This window comes from Mugil cephalus, chromosome 4, assembly GCF_022458985.1.
Source record: "Mugil cephalus isolate CIBA_MC_2020 chromosome 4, CIBA_Mcephalus_1.1, whole genome shotgun sequence".
NCBI classification, from domain to species: domain Eukaryota; kingdom Metazoa; phylum Chordata; class Actinopteri; order Mugiliformes; family Mugilidae; genus Mugil; species Mugil cephalus.
Window position 1 is genome coordinate 22,943,977 of NC_061773.1, and position 17,076 is coordinate 22,961,052.

The window sequence follows — 17,076 nt, forward strand, 5'->3', positions numbered from 1 at the left end:
ATTAGGAAAATGTTTACATTTAATAAACTATCAAAAAAGCGCTCACATATTGCTAAATCACTTTTATGATCTCGTGAGGTGATTTATTCTGACTCATTGCAAACATGCAATGGAAACACTCCTTTCGCAACTCCCTGTGTAACCAGTTAATTTGAAGTTCATTTCCTCTAAGGGAAGTCTGCAAGATGAGAATTTACAAGAATTATGGGGTATCACTTTGTTTACTTTGTTGTACCGTTGAGCAAAATGACCGGAGTCAAGTTCCTTGTATGTGTTCACATACCTGGCCAATAAGACTTTACGACGGTCACAGCTCATTTGCAAAACACCTTTCAATGGAAACACGTACAAAGCTGCGCTTTATCGAAATTTCAAATATGTCGCTTTTATTTCGCGAAAAAGTGCGACGGAAACACAGCTTGTGTTTCGTCCTGTTCATCTCTGTTAGTAAAACAGTTGATAAATACGGGACAACAGTTTTTTTCATCGAAAAATTGCAGGCTTTAAGTAATTTTCCCACTTCACAGGCCGTATGTTTGACAGCTGTGTTTTAGAGATATTGTCACGCGAGGGACGCAATGTATTCAGAAAAGTGGCGTCAGGGTTATAAAAAAACAAAAAACAAAAACAAAACAGAAAAAAACGCAAAAGCAAACACCAAAGTGTAAGGAAATAACGCCTCACCAGTGTATAGTGCAGCCTGCCAAATATCTTCATCTTCACCACACTGACATCCAACAACATTCTGAGTTTGACAATAAAATAATAAATAACTTAGAAGTAAAATGAAATAAGCGCGTCTCTAAAATCCCACAGGACGCGGCGGAGCGACGACCATTCCCACGCGAGTCCGGATGAGAGACTGTCAGTGAACCGGAGCAGGCTCGTGCCGTTCCTCCGGTCCCCACCACCTGCACAATGCCCCGGCCGCGTGGAGGTGGCGCGAGCGCTCATTACCATACAGCTGTCACGGTGTCCCCGTGCCCCGCTGACCCCGGTCCCTGCTGCCGGAGATCAAACATTTCATTTTTACAGCGGGGGCCGGTGGCATGTGCAGGACGCGCCCCTCTCCTCCCCTCCCCCTCGCACCACATCCCAGGATTTAAGGCTCCCCTCTAACCCCCGCGACCATTCCGAAACCCCGGCTTTTCTGGGAGAGTCAGCTTTCCATCTGTCTGTGGCTCGGAAAACTGTTCCTGCTTAATCAAGCTGACATTATTGCTCCCCTAACACCAGCCCGGATACCCCCTTCCCACCTTAAATCTGCCGGGTTTGTGCAAGAATGCGGCGCACAAGTGCCCCAAGGCACGAGAGACCGCAAATCGACCTTGATCTAAAGCGGGAGTATACGGCAACACAACAGTGAGATTACGGCAAACATGCTCGATTCCTTGGTACAGTGTTGGGGAACCTGTTCTGCAATAAGGTGCATCAATAATAGCATGTGGGTCAGTGTCCTTTCTTGAGCCTTAGTCTGCACGTGAGGACTTGTTTTTATGGCGAAGGGTGTGTCTATAATTGTCTATGGGAAGAGAAACACATCATGCACCTGTTTGTTGTATCACAAAACCTTCCTCTGTGAAGGGGTTAAACTATCACCTGTCAAACAGAGTGTAACGTGTTAATACAAGCCCACACACGTGAACACAATAGGTTCTTGGCAAGTATCACAATAAGATTCTTGCGAAGTGTAGAGAATACAAATAAACAGATGCTGTCTTTCTGAATGTTTTTTGTGGGAGGGGAGGCCGTCTGCTGACTCTTCTCTTAGGATACTAAGAAGCCTCAGTTTGTAAGCATTTATTTACATATATATTTCCCTTACTCTAGTTTGACAGTGGAGATGGATGAAATCTGTGAAGTGTCTGTGATTTGTGTAGAACAGTGCAGATTAAGCTAACGGCGCTGTAGTGGAACAGGCACACAGCAATAAAATGTACCCCGTAATTTACAGATTCCTTCTGTTTACCCCCCCTCCCGGGCTTAAAATGTTGCACGGCCGTCAACAGCTGTAACAATGGTTCCCCTGAGAGCCGCGGCGAAGTCCTGCACACAGAAAGGACTGCTGCGAAAGAATGAAAAGAGGAGGTAGAGCCAGATCTGTGGTGTGACAAAGACAGGATGGGTGAGATGGACAAAAGAACGTGGAGGGGGAAAAAAAAACACGCAGATTTGAAAGTGCAGAGATGTAATCATTGGCTTCTCAGCGAAGACATCAGATAAGAGATAAGAGTTTTAGGTTCACAAGAATGCGTCACTGTTTTTAAAGTTCTTAACCGATGACTGGCTAAAACGCCGAATCTAGTTTAGTCTAAACTTCTTATTTTCTACTCAGAGTGTCTACAGCAGTTATTTAATGGACTATTAATGAAGAATATGTACCGTCTACTATCAATACCCTTTGATGCCTCATGGCTTTGTGTCCTGCACCATGACATTTGCATGTGAATGGAAAAAATACAATCAGAAAATCTCTTTAATCTCTTCAGGCTATGAGCCTTTTCTGTCTTATTGTCTATTCTGTATTATCATGAGATCTATTTTTATAGAAGGAATTACAAAACAAAACGGCAGAAGAATATTATTATATATGGATTATTATGGCATTTGCTGTAATAGTCATTAAATTATCTTACGTCACATGATCAACACCTTGTTTCACAGATTTTAAGGAAATTTCCTTGCTTGATGTGTAACTGCTTCCTCTCCAGTTTTATTCTCCTTCATGCTCAATACGTGTCTGAATCTTTAAAGCTTTCCCTCTAATTATGTGTCCTTATCTTTTTTATCTTTTTGCTCTGCCACTCACTGTCACATTCAAGCCTCTTGCTGTGTGCCGTAATGCCTTCTGCTGACTTTGGCTGGAGCTGGGATTGCAAGGAAGAGGAAGCGGCTGGATGCCGCCAACATGTTCAGTCAGATCCCTTCAACCACGGTGACACATTATCAGATTAACATCAGTGCTAACATCAGTGTTAACCAGAGAAGGAACGACAGTGGAGGGCGACTTTAGAGGACCGAGCCAGCTGTTATGCAGCTGTTTATGAACACTAATTTTATTGCATTAATCCATTTTTATAGCGGCTGAAGCAAAGACCAGTTGTAGTAACACTATTGTGCGTAGGTATACTCCTGCTGAGCCGTCTACACAAACATGAGCAGAATTCAACAAGTTGAGCCTTTATATCAGGGGCGTCAAACTCTTTTTAGTTCGGGGGGCCACATACAGCCCAATTTGATGTCAAGAGGGCCAGACCAGTACGATAAACACATAATTACCTAATGACAACTCAGGATTTTTTTTCCATTTGTTTCAATGCAAAGAAGAAGTAAATTAGGAAAAAACTTTCTCAAAAAAATAGCAGTTGTTTTCATTGATTTTCTTTTTTTGGTAGCTTTAGGTCTTAATCAAGCTATGCTTGAAATTCGACTTTCTGAATGTGGCCCTTGTCTCAGTTTACATGCAACGGAGAAAACGAATAACTGACAGGAACATGTCCTCCTCCTCCTCCACACTAGCGTCTTTTCAGCGATTAATACCACGTTAATACGGTGCCCTTTCAGGTTGATCTATTATGTCATATAATAAACAAGAGTCGCTCATGCGGCAGACCAACATTTCAAATAACAACCAAATGGATAATAGTACAGCTTTTTTAACTCGTATGTGGTGTGTGCGCTACTTATGGTGCAGTTAAGATGAGCGCTATCCCTCAGGTGGTTCTTCTACTGGCTCTGTTTACCTTCTTCTTCTGTGACCGGCTTTCTTGGATGTTTTTGATCCGGGGGTCATACACCAGCACATTGGCTGTGGCACATGCACACCCGTGTTGTCCAGTTAAAGTCCGATTAAGCGTATACATGCCGGAGAAAACTGATTTCCAATCGTATTATCTGGGTGTCTAAATCAGTTAAGGACAACTCCGATTTTAGTTGGGAGTAACGTGTTCACATGCACTTAAGCTGTCCAGTTAAAGTCGGAGTAAGGCAATTTGTTTTTTTCACGTGCATGTAAACGTACTGACTGTTGTGTCGTGTCCACAACTCTCACTAACACAGTGTGAAACCTCAAAATAGCTACTAACAATAAATTTATTGGAAAAATTGCAGTTAATGTCTTCTGTGCAATTTCCGCACTTTGGAAATGCCGCAGGCCAGATTAGGTGCTCCGGTCGGCCGCTTTTGGTCCACTGGCCGTATGTTTGACACCAGTTCTTTATATACTTTCAATGATCCAGACAAAGGCGATTTAAAGCAAAATCAGTCTACACTTACACAAAAACAGTGCTCAGCCACACCATTTGTTTTACCAACCTGCTATGCACACACTCACTCACAGACACATGATGGCTGACACTTCCGCCTCTGCTGCTTCACATCCATGTCACGGGGCACCATTTTATGTGCACGTGGAAGCTTAAATTTTTATGTCAACAAACTTACGGCTTCGTGGCTTTCATTGGCTGTAAATAAATATACAAAGTTCTGCTGTGCAGACATTGTGATGGAGAATTCAGTGGAAAACATCTGATCTAAGCCGCTTAAATAAACCCAACGCTAATAACCAATGCGGGTCAGGTAAAAATAAGGGCCTGAAGTTGGAAAACACCAGGAAGCTGCTGATGAATGTAATGCCTCAGTTAGCAAATAACAACAACAACAAAAAAAAACTCACCTGCATCAGAGTCTGATGAGGAGGACGGGGGTCACCCAAAGGTACAGTGAAGAGAGGGAGAGAAATGTATTAATAAAAGATCATAATTGCATTTATTTCACCAAATGCAACTAAATTAGCTTAAAATATCAGTGAGTACTCCCATCTCATTACTTTGATGTTTTTGCCGTAGCACATAAGACGTGAAGTGTGTTTACGTTGTTGTTTGAGTTTGGAACAATCAGAAATTGAGTAGAGCAGCGTCGGTCGGAGCAGGTTTTGCAGATTCAAGAGAAAGCATAGCTGAAAGGCCATTAGGGTGTTTTGCAGGAGTCTGGCAGGATGCCCGCACTTGGCTACTAACTAAATCGATCAGAGCGAAGCCAAGCGCAAAGTCAGGCAGAAAACATGGCAGACATCTTTTTGGCCTGTCTCCCTGCAACAGATGGATGATTTTTTGTGCATCTGTGCATTAGTGCGGAGGACGGACGCGAGGGGGTTGATGCATTTGTTTTTATTCAGCCGAGTGGTCTGCAGAATAACTATGTCAACCAGCCATGCTCTTTTAACTCCTAATTTTAGCAGGAAGGAAAAAAAATATTAATTCTTCCCCTTAGTTCTTAGTGCTTCAGCGGATTCCATAAAAACAACAAAATACACATGAGCTCAAGTCATGGAAAAGACAAGATAAAAATACATCAAAGGCCACTGGAAAGCATTATTTTTACTCCCAACAATGCTTTTGATGCCATGGTGTGATAAGTCCTCTGTTCTTCTGTTGTTACAAGGTTCCTATTCAAATTCCAGACATAGCTACTTCAAACCGGCATTTATCTTGAGCTTCTACTGAAATAGGAGGAGCTTGTCACAGCTGGCGTGACTGAAAAATGTTGTCAGAAAAATGTAGTTAAGCAGCTTTAGGAGAAACTTATCTAATTTCTCATTTGCATGAGCAAAGCAAAACAAGTGGAGCAAGAGCAAGCAGTGCGCATTTAAGAAAAAAAGGCTGAGGTTTATAAACAGCAACAACATGCTGCAGCCTTCAAAGTAGTTTTATTAATGTGCAACAAAAATAATGTATTCCAGAGCCTGCTTTTGTTGCAACTGCTTTCATGAGTAGCAGTAAGTAAAAAGGAAAGGACGGAAAAAGGAAAGTAAATTTGTGCTGTTATTTCCCCCTGAGGAGAAGGAGCGTTATGAAAGTGCGAGTGTCGTCTCACTCTCTGCTGGATGAGGGCGTGCTTGTGCTCCAGCTCCCTCTTCTCCATGGCCGAGTCGATGACCAGCTGATCCAGCTGCGCGCAACAGAAGACAAGAGCACCGAGGAGCAGCAGTCAGTGAAGGGAGCACGAGATAAAAAAGACACAACAACAAGAAGTAGGAAAACTGAGATGAAAGTCAAAGCATCTGGTTCAGCTATTTAGATTAAAAAAAAAAAAAAAAAGGGACGTTAAGTTTTAGGTTTTATTGCAGCTTATCCTGCTTCATTTAAACTCATTGCCCTCGTGAGTGGACACTTTAGTCTGCCATCTAGTGGGAGCAAAGGGTCAATACACTAGTCGGTAAAATCACGAAAGTGCTTTCATTCTACAGAAGATCACAGGACAGGAAAAGTGGACGAGGAAGAAACCCCCATCAAACTGTGCGGTTAAAACTAATTTATGCTTATCACCATTTCTAGTTTGATATGATGTTCAAATTTAACAAATTTTATCAATAGCAACGAGCTACAGCCTCGCTAATTAGCACTTGTGCTCGTTTGAGGAGGTGAGAACTATACTCGGGTATTAAAATAAACAGTGTTATATTTTGTCACACATTAGGTGACCTTATTATAATATAAATAATGAAATAATCCCAGTGTCCACATATGAGGGCATCGTTGTTTTCAAAAACTACTTCTCCCCGTCGAAAGATGATGCTTCGTTTTTACACGTCTTAGGTAATAATTAAACATGGATACCAAACAAAAGCTCGGCTCTCAGGAGTTTAATGAGACTCGAGAGCAAACATATAAACTGTCCTCACGTCCTGGGTCTGTTAGTTGCGTCCTACCTGTGCAGCCAGTTTTTTCATGTAGGGGTCAATTTCATCCAAGATGTTGAAGCCTTGCTGGAACAGAGTGTACTGGGCCCGCATGAAGGACAGCATCTGCAGGAGAAAACAAAACGGTGATACGACTGACTGTGCCCCTAACCCCTGTCCAAACACACTGAGGGGGGGACGTATACGCGCACACACACAGGACATGTCTGACTATGTCCAGATGTTCGTGCAAAGATAAAGGGGATGAATGTGAGTTACTCACTGCGTCCAGGATCTCAAACTTCTTCCTGGCCTGAAGCACATTAATCTGACAAAAACGAAAAGAGAAAAAGCAAATCCTTGACTTTAGGCCGCATTAACTTGACTGATCTTAAGGAGCCAAGTACTCAGCAACTGTTGAGTGTCGGTGCCACCTGTCGGACAAAGCTGGTAATTAAACCTGGAGTGTGTCTCTCACCTGCAGCACGTAGTCCAGGGCCAGGTGCCTGAAGGCTTTGCGGCTGAGGATGAGGGCCTGCGTTGCCTCTTCCGCCTCGTGCACCTTGTTCCTGGGCGCCTGAGCGTTCTTCACCTGGGCCAGCTCCATGTCCTCGCGCACGCGGTCAAACTGCTTCTTGGTGTCCTTGAACTTACGAACATCCCTGGTGGAGGCGGAGGCGGAGGCGGAGTCAAACGGAGAGAAAGAGGCGCCAAATTATGAGAGCATCCAGACCATCTCAAATGTAATTCATACACAGACATCAGCAAACGGTTTGAAACAGTATGTAAACATTATGTTTTTGGTAGAATGGCACAATATCGTAGTGAAAGTGCGGTAGTTTAATTCCCCTGAGAAGTCCATTTTCAAGTGCGATGAAATACTCACTCTTTAATGAAGGTATGAAGCTGCTGTTTGATTGACCTCTGAGCCTGGTCAAACAAAATCTGTGGGCAGAGAAGGCAGGAGAGGTGAAAACAAGGGCATATCGTATAAGATTAAGCATGGTGGGGCAATGGTGCAGGGATTTTTACAGGTGCTGTTAAATACATGTATACACTAGTGTGTGAATGTGAGCATGAATGCTTGTTTATATGGGTCAATATGTAACTGAGGGACTTTTGAAGTCCTTGGGATATGTCTTCCATACATTTTTATTAATCATTTATGTTCATTATGATCATATCTTACAAAACACATAATTTTTTGATATGGCAACAATCACTTATTAATTAAAAAATGACTAGACATCACTAAAACGTCACTAAATAAGCGTCTGGATTTAATAAGAACCACCTTCTAATTAGCTAAACAAAAATAAAACGAGCTTATTCAAAATTAGTTTTGATTTTGGTCAACTTGAGATAATCACGACAGATATTTCTTTTATTTTTTGGCAATAGTTCAAATTTTATATGGAAAGTAACAAATTGCATCTGTGTCTGAGAAATCACTTTCAACTATGTTACACATCACAAACATATTACATTACACCTCTCAAGGAAGTGCGTTAAATTACCTGCTCCAAAGTATGTTCTTCCTCCTCTTAGTTATGTAATATAAAGAAGTGTGTGAGTCAAGTGTGGATTCATTGCATGTCAACAGTGTTACTTCGATATATTCATAAATAACTTTTAATTTCAATTTTTCTCAATTGTGTATATAATATTTAGAAGATGATGGTGATTGGTTATGTTGAATTTTAGGCCTGAAAACAGCAGAAATGTGATCAACTATGATACCTGTCAACTATGTTAAACTCAAAAATTATACATTGACCCATATCTCCGTGTTATTTTAGCCTTGTAAAGCAGTTTTATTCCCCGTTGTCCTCACTCAGGTAAGTTGTCACATATGTAGTTGCGAGATCTCGCCACAAGATGGCGACACAGACCCTTTCATGTACCAACGGTGACAGACTCTCCCACAGGCAGAGGAAGGAGGGGGAGGACACACACACACACACACACACACACACACACACACACACACACACACACACACACACACACACACACACACTCAGCTGCTGCCTCAACAGATTTTTAGCCCTACACCATCCCACATTTCTCTTCCTGTTAACTACAAGATCCACATCCTCTCCTCTCTCCCCCTCCTCCTCCTCCTCCTCCCTCCTCCTCCATGCATGTCCTCCAGCTCTTTCCCTCTATGCATCTCCCCTCCATGTCTTTTGCATCACGAGCCACTCCTCTCCCCATGTGGGAGAGGTCTTTCTTCCTTTTCCATATTCCTGGTTTATAGTGAAAACACGGCGGCTGCTGGTAAACAGGGCGTCCATCTATGTTATTAAACATGACACACACATTTAGATTGCGATTGCTTCATAATCATACGCACAATGCATACATCAATCATTATTTCCCGTTTGTGGATTAACCTTTCTATAGCAATTCCTCGTTCATAAACATACATGCTGAGGATTACAGGCTTATGTATAAGCCTCCATCCACAGGAGGTCTCCGCTGAGCCTGGCGACATCGATGGATCAGGTCTTGGCTCTAAGATGTGTTGCTTGAGCCTGTACATGTCTACATGTGCACGCTGCAAATGGAGTATATTCTTAATGTATAGAAGTTGTTGTCTATCACATTTTGTTCATTCCCGATATTTTATCAAAAGATATCAAGTTCAAATGAGACAAAAAATGTCTCCTTTTACTGGTCGCACCTTATGAGTTCGTAAAGATGGACTTTTTTCCTGCAAAGAACTATAAAACGTTGCATTAATTGCAAGAAATATAGACCCAACGTTCAGCTTTGTACTCTTAACAATACTTAGAAATAAAGAATACGTGAGAGGTCACAATTAAATTCTCAGCTCTCGGCCTGTAACTTGTCAGAAAATTACACTCAAAAAGTAAAAGTAAAGTGTGGCGAGCAAAATGATTAAGAATAAAAAAAAGAAGAGGAAATAACCAGTTAGGCCTATAAAATAAAGTATTACTCTTTTAGTAACCAGTCACAAGGTTTGATTCCATCATCATAAGATGGAAAGATGGAAAATGTGTATTTATGTTGTGTAAATTTAGATTTAACACTTTGTATAACACGCCGGATATACATGGAAAAAAAAAACATCTACCTGATACCAGATGGGATTTATGCAAGATAGAAAATAAACACATTCGCTCATCATGTAATTTACTGGGAGGCACTCGGGTCGACTGCCTCCTTCCCTATCTGACGAGAAAAGCTGCAGAAACAGGCGTCAGCGGGAGCTCGAACAAAGACAGATTTCCCTTCCCTGTGCCCATCCCTCCCTCTGCTCCAGGCCTCCATTCATACCGTCTGCCAGACAAGCTATTAGTGTAATTCCTGGGTGTTAGAGTGGAGGACTGGGACACCTCCGGTGAAGGGTGAGTAAGAAGAAAAAGGGAACGAGAGGGAGGACGAGTTGATAGGCCGAGGAAGAGAAACAGGTTGGTGACAATGGCCGACGCGATTTAGCCAATCAGCCAGGCAAAAACTTCAACTGCCTGGACTCTTCGGAGGTGGATGGCTATGTGATAAGAAAAGTCAGCACAGCAGAAATGGACGAATATGTTAGTACGTGTAATGGGTGGACATAGAAAAAGACAGAGGAGAGGATGTCTAGCGTAGTGCTCTGATTTGATTTAGGAAGGTTAAACAGGCTTAAAGTTGGTGGAGTGAAACCAGAGAAGAAGGATTATATGACAGGATGAGCTTTAGCCGTGTCCAGTGTTGTCCATGTCCAAAATTATTCTGACCAATCCTGAGACATGTTTTCAGCGACCGGAGGAAAGAGGTGGACACGATGCAACCTCATCCTAGCTGGTGTCTACAGGTCAAGAGGGGGAGTCGATAGAAAGGAGTCAGAGATTTTCATGTTTTCTCAAGGATCGTTAGATGTGACAAGTGGGAATCAAGACCTGTTGGTTGGCAGCACCGTGTAGGATCAACTTCCCCATCTTTACAACCCCGGAAACCCAGGGAAACCAGGGGACAGGATGGCGGTTATATATGTTACAAGGCCCAAGAGGACACGACGTTGGACAGAATTCTCAAAAGAGAGGGATGTCTTTTGTCTTTTGTTCCAAGGACAACTCATGGTTGAAAGGTCTGTGCCTCATATGCATTCAAATTAATAAGTGTTAATGAAATCATTGTCTCACTTTATTTTTTTTTTCCTGAGATGAGCATGATTCATGACATCTTGAGTTTAGCGGCTGTGGGGGTTTTAACCTTAATTTTAACCAAAATTGACAAAAAATAAATAAATAAATCACACTTTCATTAAACTGTCAACTGTGTTCTAGTAGAGACTGACTGCGACCATTAAATATACATATATGTGATCCGTTTCCAATCGTTAAAATAAATTGAAGCTGTTTTAGAGTTTAACTGTGTAAACGCTTTAAGGGGAAAGTATAAACCTTCAGTGAAACCTCAATAAAATTCAGGTAACGACTTTTAAAAGCATGCAAACAGTAAGTAATGAAACGAGGCAGGACAATGTGAAAAAAAAAAGCAGAAGAGTCTGAGGAAGTCAGAGCGCAATAAAGGCGTGAAATGGGGAAGATGAATGAAGGTCGGTCTCTGGTATGACTACAGCACAACAAGTTTCAGGACAGCAACAGGAACATCAGCTATAGTTCATCTAACTGTGGTGAATTTTAAATATCCTCATTCATCCATCTATGACTGCACGTCCAAGCTCATAAACGATTCCAGTTGTAAATCCTGAATCTCTTTGTCCATTCCTCCCTCGAATCCTTCCTCAAAGTGACAACCACCGATTTCAGACCAACTCTTTTCTTGTTATGCTCTTGTTCTTGTTTTTTTTTTTTTAAATCTTCACTTCTAAACATGTCATACTGTCTCTTTAAATCCCGATTTGCCTGCGGGCGTCCCGAACTTCCATCAGCATCTCAGTGGACTGGTGACACCAAGTCATGAGTCATGAGTGTTTGTGTATGTGTGCTTTGTATATGAGTGAATATTTGTACAATATAGCTTCCATCTGGTGAAGCACGTGGTTTGAATCACTGGCCGTGGAGGACAATCACTATAGCAGAGTGAGTGTTAAGTGTGCGTCTATAAAGCCTGATGTTAACATGCCAGGAAGACCTGGGCGTGGACGAAAGCCCCCTCTTACCTCGACCTCTCGCCTCTGGCTAAAACTGTGTGTGTGTGTGTGTAAAACTGTCTTACCATGTGGTAGTTGACGATCTCCTGGAGGCTCTCTCCACACTTTTCAAGGCATTCCTGCAATGTGGACGTACTGAGTGAGTGTGGGCCTCCATATGAACACACACTTTCACATTAAGAAGATTTGAAGCTGTCTGTGCCCTTCACTTAAAACGTGCAAAGCATTTATTCTGGAGACTCTGTTCTCTGCAGCCAGGGTGACAAACACACACACACACACACACACATGCTGACAGGAAATCCAGTCCGAATGTTTTGCCAGAGAAAAATATAAAGCAGGTCTCGTATTTCTCTGCTCGCAGCCACGGTAAACTACCGGCATAAACATCTCCTGTCAGCATGTGGCCACTTCTCTCGTGCTCGCAACAGCTGGACGGCTGCGTCTGTGAAATTCTGTTTACATTGCTTTACTGTAACTACTCATGTGGGGAATCGCTGGAATGTCCCAGCGAAGACAGACGAGCGGGCATTCGCTGAGGGGCGGACATTCCTCCGCGGATCTACAGCTCGGCTTTTTGAAGCCACCGTCGCTTCTCCTCACCGATATCATCTCCTCCTTCTTGCACTGCTGGGACAGGTCTTTGATGCCGTTAACGAAGAGCTTGTTGGCGCTGACGTAGGCCCGGCCGGCGTCAATCATCCCGCTGCACAGCTTCACCAGCTAATAGGGAGAAGAAGAAGAAGAAGAAGAAGAAGAAGAAGAAGAGGAAGAAGAAGAAGAAGAAAAAAAACATCGCTTTTAATGCACGTCTATTTAAAGATTCAAATGTTTTCATCGATGCTCTGCGGAGATATTAATAGACGTGGCGATGACGCAAATCAAATGGAGCTTAAAATGATTCAAAGTCGCACAATTTGAGACGGCACTCGACATGAGAATAATCCTCAGTTTTGCACCGAGGCAAGTGACCGAAGCTGCTGTGTCCAGAATCCGAAAGAGAGGCTCGTTAAGAATGTGAACAAAAGTGCAAATTAAAATGTGCAGGTGAATGATCGGAGGTACATACAGTAGCTACATAGGTATGACTATAGCTGCATTTAAAATGAATCACACCCACCTCAACTCCCTATGTAGTATATAGTCTAATACTGAGACTGTAAATATATCGTATGTATGAGTCATCGCTATGATTTCAGTTAAAAGCAGCACGGAGGATGCGGTGAATCACCCTGTGCTGTTCTGTCTAATTTGTTTCCTCTGTGTGTCTCAAGAGGTGCAATATGAATCAATTTTTATTGTTATTATTATTGTTATTATGACATAAAATGCAATTTCACCATTATGCAACAAATAAAGGTTTTTCTAATTCTAATAAAACTGACTATTAAAGCGGGGGGGTTTATTTTAGAGTATGAAGACAAAAAAATGGGTCCTATGGGTTGAAGGGGAGGGGCCTCACGGATGGATCATCCCACAGATACTGGATCAGTTTGGGATCCAGTGAATTTGGAGGCCAGGTCAACACGTTGTGCTGCTCTTCATGTATTTTTAGTCGTTCCTAAACATTTTTTAAACGTGTCAGGCTGCATCCTGCATCATCCAGGAGAGTCACTGCTATGGGGTGGGGGGGTGCCTGGTCTGGTCAAGTAACATCCACAGGAATGTCAGGTCGGTCCATGTTATTTAAGTCTCTCGTCAGTGGTTTTAATGTTGTGGCTGATCGGTGTAAGCTAAAGAATTACATACTTTTACATACGTTTATTAACTGATCATTTTAAACCCATTATCATAACATTTGCATTTGTCACATCTATTAGATAACCGTCTGATTATCCCATTAGAACAGTTTCCCCACATGTAAAAACACAAACGTTTCTTTCACCATTTCCACCTTGTTTGCCACTGGTTGAGGTTTTGCGGTTTGGGCGCAACGTTCTCTGCGAAATGTTCTCAAAAATGGAAAAAAAAAAAAAGGTCTCATGAATGTCTGCATAAACTTTCAATGAAAGCCACGTAATGGTTATTGAGATATTTCTGCAGAGGATCGTTCGACCGACGGGCTGACCGCAGAGCATGACGGGACGCCACGTGCCCCGCGCATTTAACACCGGGGCATTTGGGCGCACAAATTGTAATTTCAGCCGTGAGAGTAAAAAAAACCTAATAGTGTATGCATATTACCAGGTGCAGACAGTTCACAGTGACGGTATGTACGCTTTTAAACACCACATGAGCTGGCGACCGCCTCACTTCCCCACTTTACGGGTAATATGATAAGCCACAGAGTGGTACACTGTCATTACCATCGCACTTATGCTCGCTTGTGTGTACGTCAGGATCAGTACGTGTGTGTGTGTGTGTGTGTGCGTGCCGGCGAGGGATGGTGGTATGGGGGGGATGTGCAGAAGAGAAAGTACAGTAAACCTTTAATTATCTCATTTGGTGCCGAGGTTCCCAAGGTTGTCGCTATGAGTGCGGTTTACTGGGCGGCTGACAGTAAGTCCTCTACTGCTTTTCAATCTGCGACCAGCGCGAACACACACACACACACACACACACATATATATTAGTGTGTACGGGCTCCACATGTCGCCGCGTCTACTGAAGTGCATCATACAGTATTAATGCTCACATTTGCATTCGCAGATAACACGAGGAAGCGCGGCGCTCCCCCAGACTGCTCCGACAAAACGTGCGTCAATAAAACAGCTCGTATGAGAAATCCGATCTCGTGAAGCGGAGGACTTGACTGTGCATGGCCGGCGGAGGCCCGTATGTGTCGGGATACTCTTTAGAAATGGACTGGAACAACAGCGGGGGTGTACTTGGAGTCAAAATCCCACATGTGGCACCAAACGACAGATGTTTTATTGGACCAAAACGATTCCAATTCCTGGGAAATGAGGTGCAACATTTAATGTCTAATTATAAGACGGTGTCTGGCAGTGCTGGTGTTTTGCTCGTCTTCACAAAGAAGAAATACACAAATGGTAATGAACTGCAAAACAACTGTATTTCCATAAGTGTAAGACATTAAGATGGAAAACACTGATTGTTTTCACACTTGTCACATAAATGTTCCCCTTCAGAAGTGTTCAGATCAGCCTGACGGAGCAGTCTGAGGACCCCCGCTGGACAGAACTAATCACATAGTTCAATCATAGTTCAATGGAGGGTCATGACCTGTTGGGGGCAGGGCCAATCTAAGGGTCTCTGTATGATGGGGAGGGGGGCACTGGTATTTGTTTGAGATATCCAAGTGCTTCATGGTGGCTTCCTCAGTTTTAACAGACCTAGTTATAGACGCTTGCTTCCTTTAAATGGTGTTTCCCTTGTTCACAAGTAAACTATGAATGAGCTTCTGGTAACTCCTAAGTCAGGGGTCTTCAATGGTTTTTAAACAGATGTCAAGATTAAGTAGAGACCCCCTACCTACTATATGTGTTTTATATTAAACTCGGCCTAGTAGCATTAATAAATTTACATAATTATTATCATTTTGCATTCAATGTTAAGCTATTCAAATAATACACAGGTTCAAATACTCATTTTTAACTGGTATGTGTGTGTATATATAACAGACAGATAAAGAAAATAACTGACAGATTCGGGTTTTAACTTTAAACATGGCTAAATGTAGTAGGGGCAGTGAATCAGGTGTAGTTAAAGAAATTTGTGGGGAAATTTAAATTTATATATATAATAAATGTCAAATCAACCAAAGATTTTTCAATCCCACCTGCAGTACCTCTGCGGACCCCCTAGGGGTCGCGTACCCCCATTGAAGAGCTAAGTTGACATTTTCTATATATGTATATTTTCTATATATCTATATGTACATGACTTATCATGACTTAAACACCAGTTACAAGTTCCATTTGAAGTCTTCATGTAGAAGAAAAACCAGAGCTAACACTGCGTCTTCATCTAAACTCCCTGTGACTTACGAGTCTGTTCTTTCATCAGAAGCTGCTTTATCTCAGCTCTCTCCCTCTAGGCACCTCCATCCTTTACTGCCTGTCTCTAAACAAAACCAACGTTTTAGAAAAAAAGGTTCAGCTCAGTTCACCACAGCCACTTCATCAATAACAGTTCTAACCGTGACCAACTCAAAACCACTCACCTCCCACTGTTCAAACAGCTCTAGATCACGACCAGGTGAAGGACGCACGAATATGAACCGGCTGTCACACGCGCACTAACAAAGAAATGAGACTCGTCTTTTTTTGGTAACGGTGGCCACTTTTAAAAATAAGACTGTTAGTGAAAATGAACCAGGTGCAATGAGAGCAGACAGACGTTCACAGGTACTGTAAGGTGTGTATGGGGAATTGAAGTGCTTCATATCGCATCCATTTATAGCTCGCAAATAAAGTGCTGGTGCATCGCAGCCGTCGCACGCTCAGATAACAGACTGTCCTGTGCGATGCTTTCATACCGCATATTTTAAAGCTTCCTCAATGATATTAATCAGTGTTTGATAAGAGTCCTTATTATACCAACACCCACATACAGTATATGCAGTATGAGTGTGTGTGTGTGTGTTATCTAGCGGTGCATGAACCTATTAAATATAATAACCCCGGTCTGCCCGTTTTTTCTTGGTTCAAACAGCACTGACATTTAGATTGCATTGTGACAGAGGACAAAGGAAATGAATACAACCACACAGAGAGTTTATAGCTCATAGACAACCTCTACTTCTGACATGTGCAGGCATTTTGCATGCAAACTATGTCACTCAAAAATAATACTTCTGCTTTTTTTAAGGACTGCAATTATGAGCAAGAAATAAGAAGAATTAACAATAATAATAATAATAAGTGAAAAATTCTATGCAAGAAAGACAGATCAAAATATTATAAGGATAAAGCAATGTGGGACCTTGTCTCCGTAAATAATCACAATAATTTAGCGAGACATTTATGCATGCACTCTCATCTGTCTGGCTCACTCTGTAACAACCCCACCCAAACACCGGCAGGTGATGCGTTTTTCAACAACGATGACTAAAACTTTCTCCGAAATGTCAGCTGAAATACGAGTCTGTATCTCCACACCTCCTCAGTTAAACGTACCGATTTTTTTATTCATCCAATAAATAAATGGGGAGATGGAGAAGCAGCCGGAAATAAATAAAGCGGAAACACGCTACTAAGTGGACCGATCACAGCTGTTGCGTTCTGCGTTGCAGGTGTCGGTTACGGCCAGGCGGCAACCTCCAGGCTGCAGTTCATCGAGTGGCCACTTGAGGCTCCAAAAGAGAGCA

At 42.4% G+C, this 17,076-nt stretch overlaps 1 protein-coding gene across 9 annotated transcripts in view; it reads right to left on the bottom strand.

The window, feature by feature from the left end:
• Positions 1-17,076, bottom strand: part of LOC125006599 (arf-GAP with coiled-coil, ANK repeat and PH domain-containing protein 3-like) — a 57,786-nt gene that overhangs the window by 11,765 nt on the left and 28,945 nt on the right. For all 9 annotated transcript variants that reach the window (XM_047582786.1, XM_047582791.1, XM_047582789.1 and 6 more), the window contains exons 3-10: positions 12,408-12,527; positions 11,870-11,923; positions 7,566-7,624; positions 7,158-7,341; positions 6,963-7,007; positions 6,710-6,805; positions 5,875-5,949; positions 4,676-4,687 (exon numbers count right to left, since the gene is read on the bottom strand). In XM_047582786.1, the coding sequence (XP_047438742.1) occupies positions 4,676-4,687; positions 5,875-5,949; positions 6,710-6,805; positions 6,963-7,007; positions 7,158-7,341; positions 7,566-7,624; positions 11,870-11,923; positions 12,408-12,527 (645 nt within the window). The remainder of the gene's footprint in view (positions 1-4,675; positions 4,688-5,874; positions 5,950-6,709; positions 6,806-6,962; positions 7,008-7,157; positions 7,342-7,565; positions 7,625-11,869; positions 11,924-12,407; positions 12,528-17,076) is intronic.